We start from the raw sequence: 23,368 nt of genomic DNA, 5'->3' as shown, positions 1-23,368 counted from the left end.
GAAGGTACCAAGGTTTTTATTTTGAGAAAATTACTCCCCCCTCCCCTCGATTATGCTCTAATGACAAACCCCTCCCTTGGGTATTGAGTAATAACTCTTCCCACCCTGCATTAACAAGATTCTATCAACCGTACCCATTCCGTTAAAAATGGTTGTTAAGTGATGGGAAAAGACTATATTACCCTTTCACAGTTTGTCTTAAAACATTTCAACTTCTCTCTCCTTCCTCTATCGTCTCCAACCTTCAGACAAGAGAGAGTGAAGATGAGGAGTTGAAACAGCCCCTGTTCCTTCTTCTTGAATATCCCATGCCCTTCCTCCTTCCTCCTTCAAATCTTAAATATCATAAACCAACCAACCCCAATCAAGATCACAACCGAAGCAACCAACAGAGCTAGACCTCATCTTCCCCAAATCGTTTCCCCAAAACCTGCAAACCCAAAACGAAATTCTTCCAAAATTAAATAAAAAAAAGAAGAGATAAAGTGAACAAATTCTGATGGAATCAACTACCTCTCAGAGAACTTGTGTCGTGAGACTATTTCCATGTTCTTTGATGGATTCAAAGAAGAATCATCCCACTCAACTTCAAGCATTTGCGCACCATAAGCCACTTCAAATGAATCAAACCCCATTGTTGAAATCGTCCACAATGTAAAGGAAAACCCAAGAAGGTTTTCATCAGATAGAGGCAAAGCATCCAGAATGTAAAGGGAAAACTCTTGTAACGGAAGCAGAGACATTAACCAAAAAATGAAACTATATTCATAAACACAGAGTACTGACCCAGTCTGGCTGTTGAAAACATGAAGAAGAGCACCCGAACCCGGCAGTCCACTAGACAGATGGGTTCTGAGACAATCTCAATTAGACTCAAAATCCCATTTGTCCAATTGAACAGCAGCAACTTAGATCCCAATGGAGATGAAGGAACCAGAGGGAGAAATGACAAAAAAAGTTGCAATTTTTTGAGATTCAAAAGGAGGGAATCATGGCTTTAACCTCCATCAACATAGGAATCCCAAGTCAAAACATGCAAGAGGTTACTGAATCCAAATTCCTCTTCACCGAATTGGGTTTGAAACCCTAAGAAGGGAAGAAATTACAAACAAATAGGAGGAATGAGCAGTGATTGTGGTTCTGAAAAGGGTTCATAACCCATTCATCTCTTCCTCCAACATAGATTGTAGTTTTGAGAAGGGTTCAATGAGGATATGGGAGAAATCTTGATTCGCAAATCCCAAAGCCTCTAAGTTTTTGGATCTCTTATGCTCTCACTGTTCCGCTCTCTTTCTTCTTCAAACGAAGAAGAAACCTGATGTCTAAAAACCCTTTTTGATTTTTGGGCAAAGTCTGAAAACCTTTCTTGCTTTTGAAAACCAGAGAAACTGATCTGAAACCCCTTTGTATCCATCTCTCTTTTTTTCTCTCCCTCCCTCTCTCTGTGTTTTTTGGAAGAATACTGAACGAAGAAGACGATGGAAGAAGATGATGGTGCTGTGAGTCTGTCCTCTCGCTCAAGGGTATTATTGTGATATCACAAATATAAGGGCAGTTTGGGGTTTAAATGAATATATTTAAGGTGATGTCATCACTTAACAGTCATTTTTAACGGAATGGGTACGATTGATAGAATCTTGTTCATGCAAGGGAGGGGAGAGTTATTACTCAATACCCAGGGGAGGGGTTTGTCATTAGAGCATAATGGAGGGGAGGGGGGAGTAATTTACTCTTTTATTTTTTTTTTTTTTAAAATTAGAACAGCCAAGTGTTTCTTTGAACATATCGATCTTCAAATCTGAAAGAGATGGTTGAGGTTGAGCCAATGGTGGTGGGATTCGGGGCTAGAGTTGCAGGTGTTAGGTGGAAGTTGGGTCGGTGGTGTTTCTTCATCCTTATGCGAAGAAGACGATGACGAAGAAAGTAGAAGAAGAAGGGCGTGGGTCCCATTTGTTTTATTAAAAAATAATAATATCACAAACCTCTCCCTTAAAGATCGGCTTTCGGTTTTATGTGGGATACATGTCCACTGGAAAACGTTCAAGGAGTCTCCTCCTGTTATGTTTTTTCTTCAACCAGGACAGTAGGTAATAGGTTTTCAGGTTTTTTTGTAATTAACGGTCGAGATCAATCTGATACAAGATCAACGGTTCAAAACCTTTTGGCCTTTTTTAAAAGTCGCGTTAAATTCGCCCGAACACGAATTAAATCCGAATAATTCAAATTTTTATTATTAAGGGTAAAAAGGGTATCGGAGTCTCGGAGATATCCCACTCATTGTCGCCTCTCTCAAGTCTCAATCCTCTATGTGGCGTAGCACTTGCAAACAAGATTTGCTAGAGTCGGATCATCACTAAGAAGAGTATCAAGTCGGGAAAGGTTTCGACTTCTTGTAATCTTGTAGCCCTTGCATCTGTGATTGCCCTCTGCCTTTGTCTCGCAAGTCGCAACATTGCTACTGGTATGTTTTTCTCTCTGCTTCCCCTTTTTTTTGGTTTGTTATTGTTCTTCTTCTTGGTGGGATTATATTTTTATCTGATCATTTTAAGAGGATTTTAGTGAGATTAGGGATTACCCATCCCAGAAAATCTAGAGGGTGTTGTATGCGGCTTTCTAAAATTCTCAGCCAATTCTGATCCTCTGTCAAAACTCAAAATCTCAAAGCCATGGTTGTGGTGTACGAGAGTGGAGAAAGAGAAAGATGGTTGGGTTAGTGCGGTTGTAAGGCTCCACCTTTGCCCAACGTTGCACCCTCTGGTTATTATCTTCTCACTATCGTTAATGGCAGTATCCCAATTCCCAAGTGTATCCCAATTCCCAAGTGTATCAGGCTGAGTTAAGTTTATGCAGTCCCAGTAGGCTCTTATAGTATCTTTATTTAGTTTAAATTGGAGCTTTTGATTAAGATATTGATTGCTTAACCCAACTTCTTGAGTTCTTTAACTATACTTTTATTTGGTGAGAAGTTCTTATCAACAAATCTCCAACAAAGGCACCCGAAGATTAATCTTTAGTATGCTTCAGTTTGTCATTCTCTTCATCAATTGCAGGGCTCTGTAAGGCTAACACCATGAACTACACCCCATTTACACCTCATGTTGCCCCCATGGTTTGCTCACATGGTACCCCTGTTGGGCGGATTGCTATATTTACCAAATTTGGTCTCTCAATTTTTTTTTTTGGTAAAAAAATTTGGTCCCTCTTAGTTCAATACATGAAAATTGAAAGGAGACCTACCTACCGGCTTTTAATTTTTATATCACTTATATTTTCCTATCCACTTTTAATTTTTATATCACTTATATTTTATGCACAATGCACACATGCTAATTGATTTAAAATAGTTAATACTTAATAAAAATATTATAAATAATGTCCAAATTTGAATTTTTTAAAAGAATAATTCCTGAATCCGAATCCAAACCCGAATTTTATTTTGGCCGTTTTTTTGACCGGATCTTTAATCCGAACCCAAATTTTATTTCAATTGATTCTTGGGAAAATTACATGATTAGCTACTTTTGGGTTTTTATTTACAAAACTGTCCACCCTATGTTTGAGTTAACAAAAATAGACAAAAACAAGTTTAGTTTTACAAAACTAGACAAAACAGTGATTCTCCTTCTTTCCTCGGTAGTTTCCTTCTAAAAAAATCTCTTTTTTTTTTTTCCTCTATTACTTGGGGTAGCAGAGAATGGCGGTGGCCAGGACAAGGGTAGGGTTACAGGGAACAAAGGATGCCTAGGCGAGAAGACAATGACAAGGGTAAAAATGTCTAAAAAAGTAAGTGTGGAAGGGAGAGACACTATTTTGTCCAGTTTTATAAACCTTAACTTGTTTTTGTCTATTTTTGTTAACTCAAACATAGGGTGGACAGTTTTGTAAATGAAAACCCAAAAGTAGCTAATCATGTAATTTTCCCTTAATTCTTCTCCCGAATAATTCCCAAATCCGAATTTGCTAACTAAGGTTCAAATATGGGCAGTTTTGCTCTATGGTTGGTGGCCCAGAATTTAATAACTTGGGTAGAGAGGAACCAAGTTATGAAATTGGACCAGATTTAATCTCCGACTTTGGTCTTGTAATTTCAACCAACATAAGGGGCAATTTAATTTCATGCATAAGAGACACAAACTAATCCACGTAATCATCTCTCATCCATGAGTCCAGATCCTCTACTTCCAAATGAAGGATTGTGGACGTAAACTAAGCAAAGTCTCACTCCTCTACTTCGTTTCTTCCTGCTATGAAGAAGAATGAACAGAAGAGAAAAAGCAAACATGGTGGATAATCCAGTCCGTTTTGGAATTATAGGATGTGCAGAAATAGCAAAGAAAGTATCCAGAGCTATAAATCTAGCTCCAAATTCGATCATCTATGCAATTGGAAGCCGTTCGATCGAGAAGGCACAGAAATTTGCGACAGAGAATGGCTTATCAGAGACTGTTAAGATCTATGGAAGCTATGAAGAAGTCCTCGAAGATCCATGTGTGGATGCTGTTTATATGCCACTTCCAACAACCCTTCATGTCCAGTGGGCAGTCTTGGCAGCACAGACGAAGAAACACTTGTTGCTGGAGAAGCCAACAGCCCTGAAGGTGGCTGACCTGAACCAGATCTTGAATGCCTGTGAATCAAATGGAGTGCAATTCATGGATGGTAGCATGTGGATGCATCACCCTAGAACTAAGAAGATGAAGGAGATGTTATCTGATCCCAAGCTTTTTGGCCAGCTTAGATTGGTAAGTTTAGCCTTAACATGTGTTTATGAGTTATCTGAGTTAACTGGTTCCCAAGTCATTAGAAGCCTAAAACACTATTGAACCATGAAACAGAGCTGAAAGGACAGTAATAGAAGCCTATCCATGATGAATTCTATTGAAATTTCAATTTGCAGCATTGAATCTGTGAACCACAAAATCAAGAAATTTGACTCTACATTCTAAAGATAATCTATGTTTACTGATCCTTCATAAAATTCTTCACAGTTCTGCAAATGTCTTTTCTTCTGGGTACAGATACATAGCACATCAACATTCTCAGAAACTCAAGAATTCTTTGAGAACAACATAAGGGTGAAGCCAGACTTGGATGCCCTTGGTGCATTGGGAGATACAAGTTGGTATTGCATCATGGCCATCTTGTGGGCGGTCAACTACCAATTACCGAAGACTGTAACTGCTTTACCTTTTCCAACTTGCAATTCCGACGGAGTCATCTTGGCCTGTGGTGCCTCTTTCCAATGGGGAGAACAGGACATCAAGATTGCAACTTTTTACTGCTCTTTCCTCTCTAATGTGTCCATGGACCTCGCTGTCTATGGTTCTAACGGATCCCTTCATCTCAAAGACTTCATCATCCCTTACCAAGAGAACTCTGCTTCATTTGACTTCTCATCTGGGGCAAAATTTACAGAACTGCACTTGGGTTGGAATCTGAAACCAACCCAGGTTCAAGTGGCTTCAGAACTTCCTCAAGAGGCTTTAATGGTTCAAGAGTTTGCAACACTGGTCAACAGCATTAGAAGCTCTGGGTGCAAACCTGATAGGAAATGGCCTGAGATTAGTAGGAAGACTCAACTGGTTCTGGATGCTGTTATGAAATCTATTGAGCTTGGATTTAAGCCTGTTGACCTGTGATTGTTGGCATTCTAGCTCACTGTTGGGTTCTGGTATGTAAGGAGAAAGGAAAAGCTAGTGTCTCGACATGTAATAGTTAACCACAGTTTATAATTCCTGATGAATCTTAGCCTACGGCCGCTTCTTTTGAGACTGAAAAGCAGTACCCATTAAGAGCAGGTTTCATTGTTTCATTTTATCAATAAGCAGTAGTGCAGTACCTAGTAAGGATGGGTGGATTCCTATTCCAAATAGATAACACTAAATGGAAAAGAATATTATCCATTAATCCAAACCAATTTCCGTGTTGCACTAAACCCATAAAATAATTGGGTCAAAGCTAGGTTTAGCCACCCCCAGCATGTAATGGACTGGGAAGTGGTAACATAACAGAAGAAAGCACTGTTTTAACTTTTACACCACACTCCTTATTCCTCCCATACCTTCAAGTAGCACAAATCTACAACACTCATTTGTTCCTTAGATTGTAGCAGCACAAATCTGCAATCCTGAAAATCCTATCCACCAAAAAACCTCAGGCTTTCTCTCCAACAGACAGGAGAAACTATCAGATCTAATGCTCAAAGGCTTAAAGTAAGAATCTTAACTTTAATGACGAGCCTTCAAAGGCAATAACAGCATTACAGGAGCTGGGTGGATTGCTATGAGTATCAACAATAGAGGTTTTATCTTAGCAGGTGCAAGCAGGTATTATACTGGAAAAGTGGAAAGCCTAAATTTGCAGAAGCTCTCCCAGTGAGGCATGTAGTCATTTTGCTCTGGTGCAAAGAGGGAGTCTATTGCTGTTCTATCAGATGCAAAGAAAATATCAATCAAATAAACTTTATTTAGATGACTGACAAAGGGGAAGCTTTAGAAAGTTATTTTTCTTGTACTTTTCAGCATCTATAGGTTGCGGAACAAACATTCCAATGAACTAGCTCAACAGGGTCTACAAAATAATGTATTTCAGTTTGTGTTCTATGACTGCCCTAGAGATTTAGGTGTAATTCAGAAAGTATGTTTAGCTTGCAGAATTTCCATATTTGATGCCTATTTAATTTCTTTGTCAAAGCATCACAAGGTTTCATTTCCTTCATATTAGCAAAATATTTTGCTTCTGTTATCCAACCACATACAAGTATTTCCATTTGGTCACCCGGCTAAATAAAACAGTAAAATTTTTATTAAAAAGTCAATGCTCTAGAATAAAGAAAAGAGGAAGAATTTATATATATGAATACGAAGAATTCCAATACATGTCAGCCACAAGATGGACATTCGATCGATATTCTTAGCCAAACAAATGGACATTCTATGGATATTCTACGGTCATTTTTGGCTGGATTTTGCTTCCAGAAAATCCGGAATCCAGAGGAATCCTAGAATCCTAGAATCCAAATTCTTGTTTGTCCTGAAGAATGAACAAAAAATCTTTGATCCTGAGTTTCAATCATCAGCAGACAAAAGTGAGCAAGAATTTGAGGGATTTCCATGATAATGAAAGCATTAAGATCCCCTCCCCCCGGCAATGTACACTTAAACCTGCTGCTTCAAATCTGGTCCATAGTACAGAATCAGAATCCTATTCAAAATTTAGAATTCATCATACTCAAAACTACATCTTAATAAATGTTAGGGCCTATGATGTCTCAAATACATAAAATTTAAGATATCTGGCTCTGAGCAGTCTGATCAACATTCAGGGTCCATTTGCTTTGGCTGCAATTTAGACATAATAGTTACAGACACGAATCCAATTTAAAGCAAATGATTATCTTAAGAATTTGGGTAGCAACTCTACTATTCAAAAGCAGTAGATGCAAGTGAACAGAACATTCTCCCTTTTATACGGTAGAAGAAGCAAACGGGCAAAACAAACTAATTGGCTACGAAATGATACCTAGAATCAACATAACTCTCAACATCCCAGAGAAAAGACCCAAAAGTCACAGCCTCCAACATAAGCCTCCTCAAACCCCCAAAGCTTATTCTGATGAGTTCATCCTTGGAAGAATCGATAGTACCTTCAGGTGTGATCACAATCTCAGGCCTCCCAAACAATGCCTCCGTGTGCTTCTCAATGATACTAACAGCTTCCTTGGATCTAATTGTTGCATACCTTTGCAACGTCTCGGCATCAAATGACATCACATAGGTCCTTAGTCGTGACGGCTTAATCCCATGCCCAAATCCCCCAGAACTGAAGTTACCATGTGAAACCTCAGTGTAGGTTTGCTCAACATGTGGAGAGTCTGGTGACGCCTCAATACCACTGGGTCTTATCTCCTCCATCATGGCATTTCCATTATTACTCCCTTCTTCATTCAGTCCATCTGGGAGGATTTTCATCGTCTTCTCAAGCTGGAACCGCTGATCAACTCGCTTTAGGAAATAACCATACATTACTGATGCCGCATAGACTTGCCCAACCCGGAGTTTGCTTATCTGTGCAGTAGTTTTAGAGTCTGCAACTCGATTCCCCAAAATGAGAGCCAGGTGGTTTTGGACCATTTCATAGGCTTCAGCTGAGTGCACCTGCACAAGCTTCTCCTCTTGACTTGGCCATGTGTCTACTCGGCCAGAAGGGTCAGATGATGATAGTGAGGATATTGCGGGTATCAAAGATACATTTGCATCCATGAATTTCTGCACAACTAGTGCATATAGAATCTCTTCCAAAGCCTTTCTTCTCTCATTAGCCTTGAGCTCAGCTATTCTCCTATAATTTTCAGAAGGGAAAATGACAAAATAAATAAATAAATAGTATAACAATAAAATAGTCACATGGGGTGCGGCTTTCTACCAACCTGTACAAGACGATATCAGTGCCAGAAGTAGAAGGTTCTTCTTTCTGTTTCTCAGCCTCACGGTCAGTTTGAAGTTGTTCAAGTTGCTGGTCCACAGCAGCAGGGACCAGATGAGGATGGCTTTTCAAGATCTGAGATAGAAACTGCCCAACTGGAGACTCCAATTCAAGAGGAGCGATTGGAGTTGCTGCTTCTGCAGATTCATGAGATGAAGATGAGGCCCTTACAAGAAGGATTTTTCTTTGTGCGAAAATTGATTTCTTGTGGCTTTGCTTGGGAAAAGCAATTGAAGGAGAATGCTGCCATCCATTAATCGAATAAGAAATAAAATTGAGCTTTAGTGCCTATTTCTCAACATCTAAGAACTCTCAACAAAACCCCCAATCAAACAGAAAAAAAAAAAACTAACAGAGCTTTCGTTTTTGCTATTCTACATAACAACTCTTACTGGCTCCAAATCTTTAAGTACAACAAATCTATAAAATCCAAAATTGCTACACCAAGTTATCTCAAGCAAACTCCCAACCAGATGGGGGAGACTATCAAATTTATGCTTAAAACAAATTACTTGAGAAAGAACTAAAGTTATCTGTTTACTCTAATTTTTAATACATAATTAATTATTGTTTAAATGTCTAATCCTTTTCATTTGGGTTCTTCAATCACGGCTACAGTTGATTATTGGGGGGGGGGGGGGCGGAAACTAGTAATTGATTTCTTAACTCATCGAGAAAATAAAGATATCACAAAGAATCTAATTGTGGGATCTTCTTCAAACAACTGCAGTGTTCAATTACTACTCCTCTACAAAATAAAGTGCAAAACTCATTCATAAACCCTACAAACACACACACACAAACATTCTTATCCCAAAATTTCTAATTGAAAAAATAAAAATGGAAGCCATAAACTTCATTCATAGACCCCAGAAAGAAGAAACCCGTACTTTAATGATTACATCCGAACATGTTAGCCATCAATGCACAAAAAACGAAAATCAACAAAGGGAGAAAATTCCGCATACCTTAATCAAGCCGTTCGGATAACGAAATTTAGTATTGAAACACACAAAATCAGGTAAACTAGTCGCTAGAAGACCCGATCTAACCACGAGGCTTGATGATTCACAAACCCCATACGACGATTGAAAAACAGCTGCCGAGCCCATCCGTAAAACTGCAAAAACTCCCACACACACAAACCCTCCATGAAACCAAATTCAGAAACCAAATTCCTTAAATATCAATCAGAAAGATTTTCATCAATACCTTCGAAGAGAACACCCCCCAGCGCGAGCGAGAGAGAGATAAAAGCGTTGGAGAAGTCGTCGTCTGTGTTACTTGTTGATGATGAAACGATTACACTGTTTGTACTATAGAAGCTAGCTTTGTTGTTAATTACTGAAAAAACCTGTGGGCATTTGGAGAGAGGAGATCGGTGGAACGAAGGCATTAAAGGTTAATTTGGTAATTTAGAAGAAGATCTTTTCATAAGAAGTGGGCTTATCTAGGGCCTTCATGGGAAATCTAGTATGGGACCCACGTATGGCCCACATTGCATTAGCAAATTCTAAGCGGAGAGCTTCTACTTGTCTCTAAAACTGCCACATCAGTTCTCCTTGAAAGCATACAAAATTTTGTGGCTCCAAAATTAACATCCTTTTTTACTCATTTTATTTTTATACATATCTCTAAAATTGCCACATCAGTTCTCCTTTTTAGTTATTCTATTACCTTTAAAAAAATTTGTCCTTCCTTCATCCCACAAAGATTGTCCTTTTTCAAGTTTTTCAATGTCTCAAATTATTTGTTTATTATATTTTAGGAGGGCATACCCAAATGTAGGCAGTCTTACCCCTACTTTCATCGAGAGGTTTTTTTCAGACTCAAACCAGTTTTTCGTTACATCTTTGATTCCCTCAATAAATTGAATTCATACGTCTTCTTCTCCCCTGCAGTTTTGTAATGGCCAAATTATCCCATAATTAACCTATTAATCGACTCTCATAAATTGTGTTTTTTTATTAATTTCTTATTCTTATCTTTTTTTTTTTTAGTAAAAGTGAATATTACTGAAGGGAAGGGGAACAACCAACAGTTTCAGTCACACAAAGCTCCTGAAGCCACCGAATGAAAACTGGCCAATCTGTTGCGCACCCAAGAGACAGGGCCTTCCTAGCCAGGGCATCTAAGACAACATTCATAGCCCTTGGAACAAAAGAAAAAACAACTGAGGAGAAAGAAGATGCAAGCCTTCGCACGTCAGTGATAAGGTCCTCCACTTCCCACACCAAGGTCTTCCTGCCTTCAATGAAAAGAACTGGCGTCCCTACTGTCTGTTTCCTCCTGAATATTGTCAAAACCCAGCTCTAGAGCAGTAGTTAAAGCACTACGAATGGCAAGCACCTCTCCTTGGATGATAGAGCCAAACTGGTGAGGGAGGGACCTCACCTTTAGAAGGGCGCCCGTATGATCTCTGAAACTCACTCCCAATCCACCCTTAGCAGTACCCTTTGGCAACGTTGCATCGCAGTTGACCTTTGTCACTCCCACCGGAGGGGGGGACCAGTGGAGGGTAGTAGGAGGGACGGCCTCGCTTCTACTAGACATTTGAAAATCAGACTTATGGGCCACTGAATCAAATTCTAGGTAAGCCTTTTCAGCCATTTGAATAACCTTTGAAGGAGTCCATAGCTTCCCATTGAATGCCAACTCATTTCGAGCCCTCTAGAGATACCAATAGAGAAAGGAAGCTCTTGAAATAGAATCCTGAGCCTTCTTCTTGTCCTGTTTAAACCAAAAGTGCCAACTTTGAATCCAATCTGCCAGCCGAGGTGAACCATCAGGAGGGAAAAACTACAGAGGGCTCCCAAACTAGACACACCGTGTGAAAGGGCAATCGAACAGAATGTGGTCACCCGATTCAGGGGAGGCTCCACACCTCAAGCAACTTGGATCAATATTGATCTGTCGAGAAAGCAAACCAGCACTCGATACCAAAGCTTCATTGCAGGCTCGCCAAAGGAAGGATTTTATCTTCGACAGAGTTTTAATAGACCAAATACGGTTCCAAACTGAGTCTGAAATTTGTTCCCACTGGCGAGTCCTTGAAGTTGAAACCCTAGCCCAAAGGTCCTGCTCTTCATTCTTAGCAAACAAGTGATAGGCAGATCTGACAGAGAAACGACCATCACTAGAAGCCCCCCAACACCTCCTGTCCTCTCCAGGAAAAATACTAAGACGGATTTGGATAATAGCGTCCACATCCAATGGGTGCAAGATCGATTTGAGCAGACTGAGATTCCATCTTCGAGCTGCTAGATCAATAAGGTCTGCGACCAATACAAGATCACATCCGACAGGTTTAGGGTGTTGAAGTTTACAAATCGGCAGAGCTGGGACCCATCTATCCTCCCATATATTTATCTTTGTTCCATCACCAACTTTCCAAACAAGGCCTTCCAATAGAGCTTCACGGCCCAAAAGAAGACTTCTCCAGCCCCAAAAAGGGCGATTCCCAATCTTAGCCTGCATGAAATCACAATGTGGGAAGTAAATAGACTTTAGAAAAAGGGCCCAATGAGAATCCGGGCTAGACCATAATCTCCAGGCAGCTTTCGCGAGTAAAGCTTGGTTTTGAAGCTTTGTATCTTTGAAACCTAAACACCCTCTAGACTTTGGCCTACAAAGACGCTGCCAAGACATCCAATGGATCTTCTATTTCTCTTCCGCCTCGCCCCAATAGAATCTAGTAGCAGCTTTTCTAATTGAGTCATGAAAAGAACCAGGCAATTTGAAGTGAGAGCTAGCAAAGTTAGCTATGGGAGCCACCGCCGCCTTCAACAGAACTTCCTTCCCTGCATGAGACAAAAGTTTCTCCGTCCACCCTTGAAGCTTGTAGAGGGTTTTTTCCTTAATATCATTGAAGACCTCCTTCTTCGACACCCCAAAATGGGTAGGCACACCCAAGCACTTAGTCGGGCCGTCTCCATGTTTAACCTTGAGAATCCTAGAGAACCATCTCTTGATTCTATCATGAGTGTTTGGACTGAAAGTAAGACTGGATTTTTGCAGAATAATGGCCTGCCCAGTAGCCTTGCAATAAAGATCCAAGCAATCCTTTAGAGAGTTAATCTCCTGCAAATTGACTCTAGCAAATAATAGGCAATCATCAACAAATAAAAGGTGAGTGATAGGGTCTCCTCTGTGCTAGACTCTAACTCCTCTAAGAGTACCAGCCATCTCTGCCTGTCTAATAACTGCAGTGAGAGCTTGGGAACAGAGAATAAAAATTGCAGGTGATATAGTGTGTCCCTGACGGATTCCCCTAGAGGGAGTAATAGCACCCTTTACACACTTATTCTTATCTTTAATTTCCTCTTCTTCTCCTTTGGTGGACTGCAGCGAACCATCTGGGATGGACGTTCCATCGCACTCCTGATAGTGCCCTCACCCCACCCCTGCTACAACCCTGCGACCACCTTGCCCCACCCTGTAAGTCCCACCTTTGACAAACATGCTATCGAGATGATTCCATCTGGTTGGAGTATGTTGGAAACGTCTTCTTCATCCAGATTCGGCAGAGTGACTAGTCACAGATGAGGATCGATGGAACAATTTGGAGACGTAGTGGGAGGAAGAAAACAAAGACATTTGACTAAAATAGTTTGCCATGTAAGGTAAAATGATTTCATTCAATCAATAATGACATGCATTGTTAAATAAATTTAAATCCCTAAACTACCCTTTAGCAGTGTATTATAAATTTAATTCTAATGTTTTAGTATAAGGGTAAAATAGTCTTTTCACATCAATAACTAATAGCAGCCTAACACCGTTACTGTAGAGGGGGTGATTTGAGTTTTTTTTTAAACCAAGGGGTGATCTGAGTTTCGTTTGAAAATCAGGGGGTGACGTGTAATCTACCCTTGACCAATGTTGAAGATGAAGGAAGGATAGTATTGTAAATTTAATTCTAATGTTTTAGTACAAGGGTAAAATAGTCCTTTCACACTAATAACTAACAGTAGCCTAACATCGTTACTATAGAGGGGGTAATTTGAGTTTTTTCAAAAACCAAGGGGTGATCTAAGTTTGGTTTGAAAACCAGGGGGTGATGTGATGATGTAAAATTTAAATCCCTAAACTACCCTTGACTAGTGTTGATTTACGATTTTACCCTTGTAACTAAAAACCTCAAAATTCATCCTCTTCCTCACACCTGCAACTCAATCTCAAGCAGAAGTTCACCGGAGATCATCGGAGAGAAGAAAAAGGAGAAGAGCACGACTTTGATTCCGGTGACAGGAACCCAAACGACTATTTTGATCTTCACTAAATCTTCTCCAGAATCTCTGGTATTTCATCGATAACCTCCGAATTTCCCAGCGAACACCAGAAACAAAATCTCCAAAATAGTCTTTTTCTTCTTCTAATTCTAATAACAAGCGGTTAACATACAAAGAACCCAAAAATCGTCTTCAACAAGTTCTCAGACATTCTCAAATATCAGATTTCCAAGATTTTGATTCCCAACAAACAACAAAGCGGAAATATTTCCTTCACTGAAGGGACTTTATTTCAGATTGGGATGTAGTGCCATTTTTAGTCATGGTGATGGTGGAGTTTGCGGAAGTTGTTTCTCTAATATTTCAGAGGTATATCTACAGAGGATGGAGAAGGTGGGAGGAGGCCGCTTGTTTCTTATAAAAAACAAGTAATAGATCCATTTTTAGTTACGGGTATTACAAGAGCTATTGTTCTTTGATTGGAATTTTTAGGAACAAATAAAAGATAAAACCAGAAAATCATTTGGAAATAATAGAGCAGAGATTGAGACGGATTGAAGAGGCGGACATAACCAGACCTCTGGAGGAAGAAAGAAGTGGGGAAAAACAGGATCACAAATTCATGTCCGTCGGGTTTGGGCAGAGGTATTCTAATGGCGTACAATAACAGGAAGTTCCAGCTCTAGGGGATCGTTTTCTCCAACTCAATCGGCTCGTTGACCAGGTTTGGATTGCAAGGAAGCAGACGACAGAGAGAGATCTAGAGAGCATGGGCATACTACGAATGGACCACAGGGCTAAAGCGAAGTAGAGGCGGCGGTGGCAGTGCTGCCAGCGGAGTTGCAGGAAAGGGTTGGGGTGTTTTAGGTTAAACTGTTGAAGATGAAAGAGGGGTAGCATTGTAAATTTAATTCTAATGTTTTAGTACAAGGGTAAAATAATTCTTTTACACCAATAACTAACAGCAAACTAACACCGTTACTGTAGAGGACGAGACGGATGAGTATTTTCAAAAACCAGGAGGTGATTTGAGTTTCATTTGAAAACTAAGGGGTGATGTGTAATTTACCCAAAAAAAAAGAAGAAGAAATCCTAGATAGAACACATAAAAGAGGGAAATATGGTTATACAAGGGAACTTCCCTTCACAAACCTAGGTCCATGGTATACTTGGAACAAACTTCCCCTTCTTGGCTGATCCTCAATACAGACATGGTATGAGGGTTCAGCCTTGTACAAGAGCTTGGCAAATCTGCAATAGTGAGATTAAAGAATAGAACTGTAAATCCCTGATCCTACCCGTTACTAGCTTAGAGTCTCTCTCAAGGGTGATGATGAACCTGCACAACCTGAAAAATGATACATACATGAGAATTATGTGCTAAGTGTAAACCAATTTATAGTTCCGGCCAAATGGTAAGAACTATCCAACTCTTAATTATGTCCAAGTGTATACCAGAGACTATTATGATATAAGGAGTACATAGTTATCCAATTACTTCTCTAATGAATAAAAAGTCTAAGTCAATGACATCAAAGAATAAGGATAAATTATTCTTCTACAATATGGTGGTAAATAAATATAAGACCATGTAAATTCACAAGAATAACTCTAACTAAAATGGGTGAAATTAGAACAAAAATTTACACAGAAGAGTTAAGGGGGGATATCATAGCTTAACAAATTTAAATCTAACCCCTATAAAAATTCAGAGAAAATCAATAGGGTACAACACAAATGACATGGTGAGAGAGAGAGAGAGAAAGTTTTTCATAAACACTGTAATGGATTCTACAGCTTGAAATGAATATATAAAGAACATGCTCAAATATACAAAAAGAGGAATCAAATTAAGGGGTAGTCTAAATATTTTAAAAAGTGGGGAAAAGAATAAGTGAAAGTTTGTTTTATGTGAGAAATCAGATTCCAGAGGAGAGGGGAGTTTATTACGTAAATATAGGTTCATTTTAAGGGATTGATAAATTCCCCTTTCTTATTGGACTGATTATGATTATTATTCATAATCCGGAATATGTGGCAAAACCCTCACATCTACACACAAACAGAGAGAATGAGAGAGATAACCTCTTGAAATCAAGTTTGTGAGACAGATCTTCTACAAAATATAGAGAACAAACAAAAAAGAGAGAAGGATAACAGAGATTCAGTTTGAAACAGAGTTCTTACATTGCCCTGTTATTGGGCGATAAACCCAAGGTAGATCGAGTTTGTGAGAGAGAGAGAGAGAGATAACAAAGAAACGACAAAGTTTGTGTGAGAGAGAGAGAGACTTACATTGTCATTTCTCCACCCAGAAGCTTGAACCAAGGTCGTTTAAAGCTCTCAAATCTTTCCCAGATCCATATCTGGAATTTTGTGATTTTTGTTCCCACCTTCAAACTTTGCCAGACCAGAGGACGTAAGAGAGACAGATTTCTTCACTAAGGAGCCAGAGGAGGAAGACGATCGGGGTAGGTTCGAAAGAGGATGAAGAAGATAAAGCTTGTTTCGCTGGGAAGAAGAATGGAGCGTTTTAGATTTGAAATGAGGACGATGGGGTATGTTTCGTTTCTTTTATTTTAGTTGTAAACTGGTCCGGTTTAGTAAACCCAGACTGGTCCGGCTTGGTTGAATGCCTAAACCGCTTTTAACTCAAAGTTTTCAAACTTTTAAAAACTGACCGTTGGATCCTTCACTTTACAAGTGTCACGCTCAGGTTGTAGGGCCGAAAGAAGGCTACTATAGCCTAGGTCGTGGAAGATTTGAATCCTCTCTGAGCACTCGAATTGTTCAAAGAACCCTCTTTCATAGAGATATATGATAATAAATATATAGATTTGATTTTCCTACAATGCCAGATTAAAACTCAAACTGCACGCCCTTACCCATATTATTGTAGCACACCCCCTGTTAGTGCTCATAAATCCTCTTTATTGAGTCGGTCTGTTGGTTTATGCGAACCCTCCCTACTTTATTCCCTATGTTATCCTATTCCCCTAAGTCCCTAACCCTCCCGACTCTCTCTCTCTCTCTCTCTCTCTCTCTCTCTCTCTCTCTCCCCTGCATCCATCCCCGATTGTAGCACCCCTTGCGACACTCCTTCTGTACACAATCCAGCCCAGTCCTTCACCCGACTCTCTCTCTCTCTCTCTCTCAATCAATCACACACACACACACACACACTCTCTCTCTCTGAACCCTCTCTGTTACAATACTGGGTGACGTGGATGCCCAGGCCAACAAGACAGCTGATAGGGATGGAGTCACGTAAATAGCAACACTACGAAGGAGCATGCGCCAGAGAATGAAGCCTGTATTCTTAAGGGACTATGAGTGAAAATGGTTAGAGAGTGTGAGCTGTCACTAAAGGGGTTGAGCATATCAGATTGTTCTAACTAAATTGTAAGGCTTCTTATATAAAGGAGTATGAATAGTAATGAAAGGCATGAGCCAATTTTCTGTCTTCTCTGTTTCTCTTAAGGAGGTTACTACCCTCAAAGTAGTATTATCACCCATATGTTCCCAGATCCTAACAAATTGGTGCTTTCATTGAGCCTGAAACTCCCCCCGCCATGGCTGAAGGTACCCGCCTCCGTCAACTCGACGACGCTGTCAAGTCTCTGTGTGATTCCCTTTCCACTCAAGGCCAGTAACTCGACTTCCTTCAGAATAGTTTCACCCAACAACAACAATCCATTTCTTATCTCATCACCAACTTCACCACCATGGATGGCCGTCTTGAATAGGCCCTCCGTCTTCCCTCCCACTCCCGTCCTGAATCTCCCCTGGGCCAATCTTCCAATTCCATTTCTCCACCACCTGTTCCCCTTCCCATCCAGACCCGGGCCGTTCGTATCGAGTTCCCTCGTTTCGATGGTGTCGACCCTCTCGACTAGATCTTTAAGGCTGGACGTTTCTTCGACTACCATGGCACGATTGATGACCAACGCCTCATCGTTTCTTCCTTTCACATGGATGGACCGGCTTTGCAGTGGTTTCAATGGATGCATCGCAACACCCAATTTACTTCCTGGCATGCCTTCACCAGAGCCCTGGAAATTCGCTTCGGCCCATCAAAATTTGACGATCCACAGGGCGCTTTGGCTAAGCTTACACAGACTGCCTCTATTGCAGAGTACCAGACGAGCTTTGAAACTCTAGCCAATCGCATCTACAATGTTTCACCCTCGTTCCTGCTCAGTTGTTTTATCTCAGGGTTGAAGACTAACATACGCAACGAGGTTTTGGCGTTTCGTCCTACGTCGATGGCGCAAGCGGTGGGACTTGCACGTCTACAGGAGTCTAAATTCAACGAGACTCGTTGCTTCCAGTCTCGTTCGTCGACTCCACGTGGCCCACTTTTGTCTTTACCGGCACCACTGGCAAATTTGATCACTGCCTCTACTCCTCCCTGTTTCCCGATAAAGCGCCTCTCACCTGTGGAAATGCAACAATGCCGCAATCGGGGGCTTTGTTACAATTGCGATGAAAAGTATTCCCTGGGGCATCTCTGTAAGGCTCAACAACTTTTTCTCCTGGAATACGATGAAGACAAGGATCTTTCGCCTCCGACCATTGACGAAGTGGATCTCACTGCTCCAGATCCACCCCCTGAGAATCTCCTTGCAACGAAAATCTCCTTCCACGCACTGAATGGTCACTCCTCCCCCATGACACTGCACTTCATCGGCGTCATCGCTGGAGTGCCAGTCTAGGTGTTGGTCAACAGCGGCAGCACCCATAATTTCCTGCAGTCCCACATGGCTCATCACCTCAGTCTTTTGATCGAAGAAACAACCCCCGTGAAGGTGTTAGTGGGGAATGGTGCTCGGCAAACCACCGAAGGCATTGTACGACAGTTGCAGGTCCTACTTAATGACCACCCTATCCTTATTGATGTGTTCGTTTTACCTTTGGCAGGTGCCGATGTCATCTTGGGTGTACAATGGCTCTCGTAGCTTGGTCCAGTGCTATTTGATTACGCCAAGCTCACACTGCAGTTCCACGATGGCGACAATACTGTTCTCCTTTAGGGGACAGCACCACCACTGCCATCCCAGCTGTAGCTTCATCAGCCCCATCGATTGGTTGAGATGGATGCCTTGGCTACATTCCTCCACCTGGAGTTTCTCCCATCCACGGCTTCACCACCTATACAACCTGTCAATGCAGATCTGGAAGCCCTTCTCAATTCTTATCACTCTATTTTTTAAGCTCCTAAGGAATTGCCACCACATCGCCCACAGGATCATGCAATTCTTCTACAACCAAGGATGGAGCCAGTCAATGTGCAACCATACCGCTATCCCCATTTCCAAAAGACCGAGATCGAATGATTGGTAGCTGAGATGTTACAGTCCGGCATCATCCGTCTGAGTACCAGCCCATATTCCTCCCCAGTGTTATTAGTGCGGAAATGAGATGGGACCTGGAGATTTTGCGTAGATTACAGGGCTCTTAATGCCGTGACCATGGAAGATCGTTTTCCCATTCCCACTGTGGATGAATTGTTCGATGAGTTGCACGGTGCTATGTTCTTCTCTAAATTGGACCTTCGAGCTGGATATCATCAAATACGCGTCCGTGCCGGTGACGTCCACAAAACAGCTTTCAGGACCCATGACGGCCACTATGAATTCCTTGTGATGCCATTTGGGCTCACAAATGCCCCCTCCACTTTTCAGGCCATGATGAATGACGTTTTTCGGCCGTTCTTGCGGAAGTTTGTTCTTATTTTTTTTGATCATATATAGCTCCACTTGGTCTCAGCATCTAGAACATCTACGCACTATTCTGCAGACCTTGGCTGCACACTCTCTGTTTGCCAAGCCCTCAAAGTGTGAGTTTGAGCAACATTTTATCGAGTACCTGGGCCATATCGTCTCCTCCAAAGGGGTGGAAATGGATCGAGCGAAGATCATAGCCATGCTTGATTGGCCGTTTCCAACTTGCCTTAAGGGATTGCGAGGATTTCTCGGTCTTACAGGGTATTATCGTCGATTCATTCGGGGTTTTTCCAATATTGCCGCTCCCCGGACGGATTTGCTCAAAAAAGGGGGATTCGAATGGAACACTACAGCGCAGAGTGCCTTCGAGGCTTTACGCACTGCCATGACGACAGTGCCGGTTCTGGCTTTATCGGATTTTTCTGCAACCTTCGTGGTCGAGACTGATGCGTCTGGCAGGGTATAGGAGCAATATTATCCTAGCATGATCATCCAGTTGCTTATTTCAGCAAGAAACTCTCGCCTCACATGCAAGCCACCTCCACCTATGTTTGAGAGATTTACGCAACACAAGTTGTGATGCGTTGGCGGTAATATTTGCTGGGCCGAAAATTTATTATTCGTACTGATCAGCGCAGCTTGAAGGAATTAACAACACAAAAGATTCAGACCTCTGAATAGCAACAATGGTTATCGAAACTTCTGGGATTTGTGTTCAAAATCTCATATCGTCCCGGCAAGGACAACGCGGTGGTTGATACCTTGTCCCGACCACCATCCACAGAAGGGTCCATCCTCGCCTTCACATCTGCAATTCCAGATTTTTTGCCTCAATTACGGTCTGAAGTTGCCACGTTGCCAGAGCTCCAGGATGTTTGTAATGGTCTCCAGACAAACCCATCAGCTTATATTGGCTATTCATTGAAAGATGGACTGCTCTTTTACAACAAGAGACTGGTTATTGGGTCGTCCTCCTCTCTCTGCTCCATGTTCCTAAGGGAGTTCCACTCTTCACCCACTGGGGGTCACGCTGGGTTTATGCGCACATATAATAGAATTGCTGCTAATCTCTATTGGAGGGGCATGCGCCAAACCATTAAATAGTTTGTGGCCCAATGTCAAGTCTGCCAACAAATTAAGGCATCAACCACATCCCCAGCAGGACTCTTGCAACCCCTCCCCATACCTGAACAAGTTTGGGAAGACGTGGCAATGGATTTCATTATAGGGTTGCCTACTTCTCTGGGGAAATCAACAATTCTAGTGGTGGTTGATAGACTCACGAAATATGCCCACTTCTGCGCATTAGCCAACGGTTTCACTAGTCATAAGGTCGCCGAGGTCTTTGCAACGCAGATCACCAGATTGCATGGCCTTCCAAGGACAATTGTGAGTGACCGCGACCCCCTATTTCTGAGTTCATTTTGGAAAGAACTGTTTCGGTTACAGGGTACATCTCTAGCCATGAGTACAGCGTATCACCCGCAGTCGGATGGACAGATAGAAGCTTTGAATCGTTGTCTTAAAATGTACCTCCGTAGTTTTGTCATGGATACTCCAAAGCAGTGGGCGAAATTCCTAACTTGGGCTAAAAATTAGTATAACACCCCCTACCATCACTCCGCAGGGATGACCCCCTTCCAAGCTCTTTATGGTTGTCTTCCCCCAACTCTCATTAGGTATATACCTAGAACTTCAGAGGTGGAGGCAGTGGATCAGGACTTAAAGACTAGAGATGAAATTCTCCATGTGCTCAAGACCAATCTTCACCGTGCCCAGGCGCGTATAAAACAGTAGGCTGACAAAGGATGGCTTGATAAACAGTTTGAAGTTGGGGATTGGGTCTTTGTGAAGTTACAGCCATATTGACAGCAGTCGGTTGCCCTACGCCTCAATCAAAAGCTTGGCCGACGTTTCTTTGGACCATTTGCAGTAGTACGAAGGATTGGCAAGGTGGCTTATGAGTTGGAACTTCCCCAGGAGGCCAAGATACATCCTGTTTTTCACATCTCCCTTCTAAAGAAATGTCATGGGGATCCCACTTCTCAATCATTGCCAACCCCTCTTTAAGTTGAGAATGAGGATGCTACACCCACGCCACTAGCAGTTCTCAACTTCAGGCGCATCAAACAGCAGGGCCAGTGGGTGTCTCAGGCACTGGTTCAGTGGCAGGATCTTGCTTTGGAAGAAGCTACTTGGGAGGATGTCTCACAGCTTCAACACCTCTACCCATATTTGAACCTTGAGGACAAGGTTCCTTCCCAAGCAGGTGGCAATGTTACAATACTGGGTGACGTACATGGCCAGGCCAACAAGACAGCTGATAGGGATGGAGTCACGTAAATAGCAACACTACGAAGGAGCATGCGCCAGAGAATGAAGCATGTATTCTTAAGCGACTATGAGTAAAAATGGTTAGAGTGTGAGTTGTCACTAAAGGGGTTGAGCATATCAGATTGTTCTAACTAAATTGTAAGGCTTCTTATATAAAGGAGTATGAATAGTAATGAAAGGCATGAGCCAATTTTCTGTCTTCTCTATTTCTCTTAAGGAGGTTACTACCCTCGAAGTAGTATTATCACCCATCTGTTCCCAGATCCTAACACTCTCCCCCCATACCCATCTCCATTGTCAACGAAGGATAAAAAAAAAAAAAGAGGAGGTGTGCAACGGTCCAAGAAGCATTTTCTCCTTCCTACTAGGCAAGGTTTTCAAACATCTACGATATTGGTGATGAACCCTCACATATGCGATATAAGAACCCTTACATCTATGGTATGTGAGAGGGTGTAAAGTGCTCTGCTTGCTCAAAGAACCGTCTTTCATAGAAATATATGATAATAAATAGGGTAAATTACACTGTGACCCCTTGAGGTTTGCTCTAAATACAGTATGACCCTTGTGTTTTTAAAATATACGCTCGACAACTTTAAGTTGTTGGTGTTAAGCATAAAATTTAAATGGTAATTTTGCCCTTCAATTAAAACAGCTCCAAGTCGGATTTTTTTTTTTTTGGAGACAGGAGGGGTATCCAACTTTAGGCCGACTAAATCTCCTCGGGCTCGTACATGACCCCCACTCCACGCACGAACCTGGAGCTTCTGGGCCCTAGTGAGCCTCAGGCGGGTGGCCCCAAGAAATTATGCAACGGCGAACCAAATCGGATTTTTATCCACTCAAGTTCCCCATCCCCCCTTAGAAAACCGACACCTGGCAGGTTTTAATCCAACGGTTAGATTTGAATCCATGTTATTCACCCACCCAACCCTAACCTAGCCCCAGCTAACCCGATTCTCTCTCCTCTCATTCCTCCCTCTCTTGACGTCGAGCACAACCCCGACGATGACAATGGGAGAGGACTCAGCAAGAGGTAGCGGTAAGAGATAAGGATTGGGTCTAGTGAGGTTTCATTTTTGGCGGATCAAGGTAACACCAAAGCTCCGGTTCTTCACCGGAATAAACTCACCAAAGAAGTTCTTCCAGAGACTTAGGGATGGGTATGTGAAGATGCTGCTTGCATTTGCAACCTCTAGGATTTTCATCTCTGGCTATGGCGGTGGTAGAGGTGGTGGGTTTCGGATGGGAAAATCCGCAACAATGAAGGAGTACAATGAGAAGGTGATGGTTGAGATCTACAAATCAATGATGGCTCATGGACATTAGCTCCCTCGTGATGTTGCAAGACTTGTTGCTATAACTGTGACGGCAGTAGCGGCAACATCCATAGGCATAGCTTGTTGATCGTAGATGCTTACATGTCATGTGAGAACAGAGACTTTGTGACCAAAACCAGACCAACACCTGTTTTTATTCTAAATTTTATGTTTCTCTTTCTTTTTAATCTTCCCTCGAACATGTAGCTTAATTTGATCTTATTTTGTTTCTTCTTCACAATCAGAATCCATAATTGTACTTCACCACTTGCTA

At 41.7% G+C, this 23,368-nt stretch overlaps 2 protein-coding genes and 1 long non-coding RNA gene across 3 annotated transcripts; 2 read left to right on the top strand and 1 right to left on the bottom strand.

Moving 5' to 3' along the window:
* The first annotated feature begins 4,203 nt into the window (after positions 1–4,203).
* On the top strand, positions 4,204–5,739 carry LOC122667531 (uncharacterized oxidoreductase At4g09670-like). The gene is made up of 2 exons (XM_043863832.1): positions 4,204–4,742; positions 5,019–5,739. Exons 1-2 carry the CDS (start codon positions 4,257–4,259, stop codon positions 5,637–5,639), a joined length of 1,107 nt encoding a protein of 368 aa, XP_043719767.1. The 5' UTR covers positions 4,204–4,256; the 3' UTR covers positions 5,640–5,739.
* A 246-nt stretch (positions 5,740–5,985) lies between these two features.
* Positions 5,986–23,117, top strand: LOC122667533. The gene is made up of 3 exons (XR_006333809.1): positions 5,986–5,996; positions 15,468–15,480; positions 23,045–23,117. It is a non-coding gene; the product is annotated as an uncharacterized LOC122667533 (long non-coding RNA).
* LOC122667530 (UV-B-induced protein At3g17800, chloroplastic-like) lies at positions 7,382–9,638 on the bottom strand. The gene is made up of 3 exons (XM_043863831.1): positions 9,453–9,638; positions 8,429–8,727; positions 7,382–8,340 (listed from the first exon to the last, which is right to left on the bottom strand). Exons 1-3 carry the CDS (start codon positions 9,594–9,596, stop codon positions 7,500–7,502), a joined length of 1,284 nt encoding a protein of 427 aa, XP_043719766.1. The 5' UTR covers positions 9,597–9,638; the 3' UTR covers positions 7,382–7,499.
* Positions 23,118–23,368: the final 251 nt, after the last annotated feature.

Source organism: Telopea speciosissima, chromosome 7, assembly GCF_018873765.1.
Source record: "Telopea speciosissima isolate NSW1024214 ecotype Mountain lineage chromosome 7, Tspe_v1, whole genome shotgun sequence".
NCBI lineage: Eukaryota > Viridiplantae > Streptophyta > Magnoliopsida > Proteales > Proteaceae > Telopea > Telopea speciosissima.
Note: the sequence above shows the minus strand (reverse complement) of the source record. Positions and strands in the feature narration are given on the sequence as shown.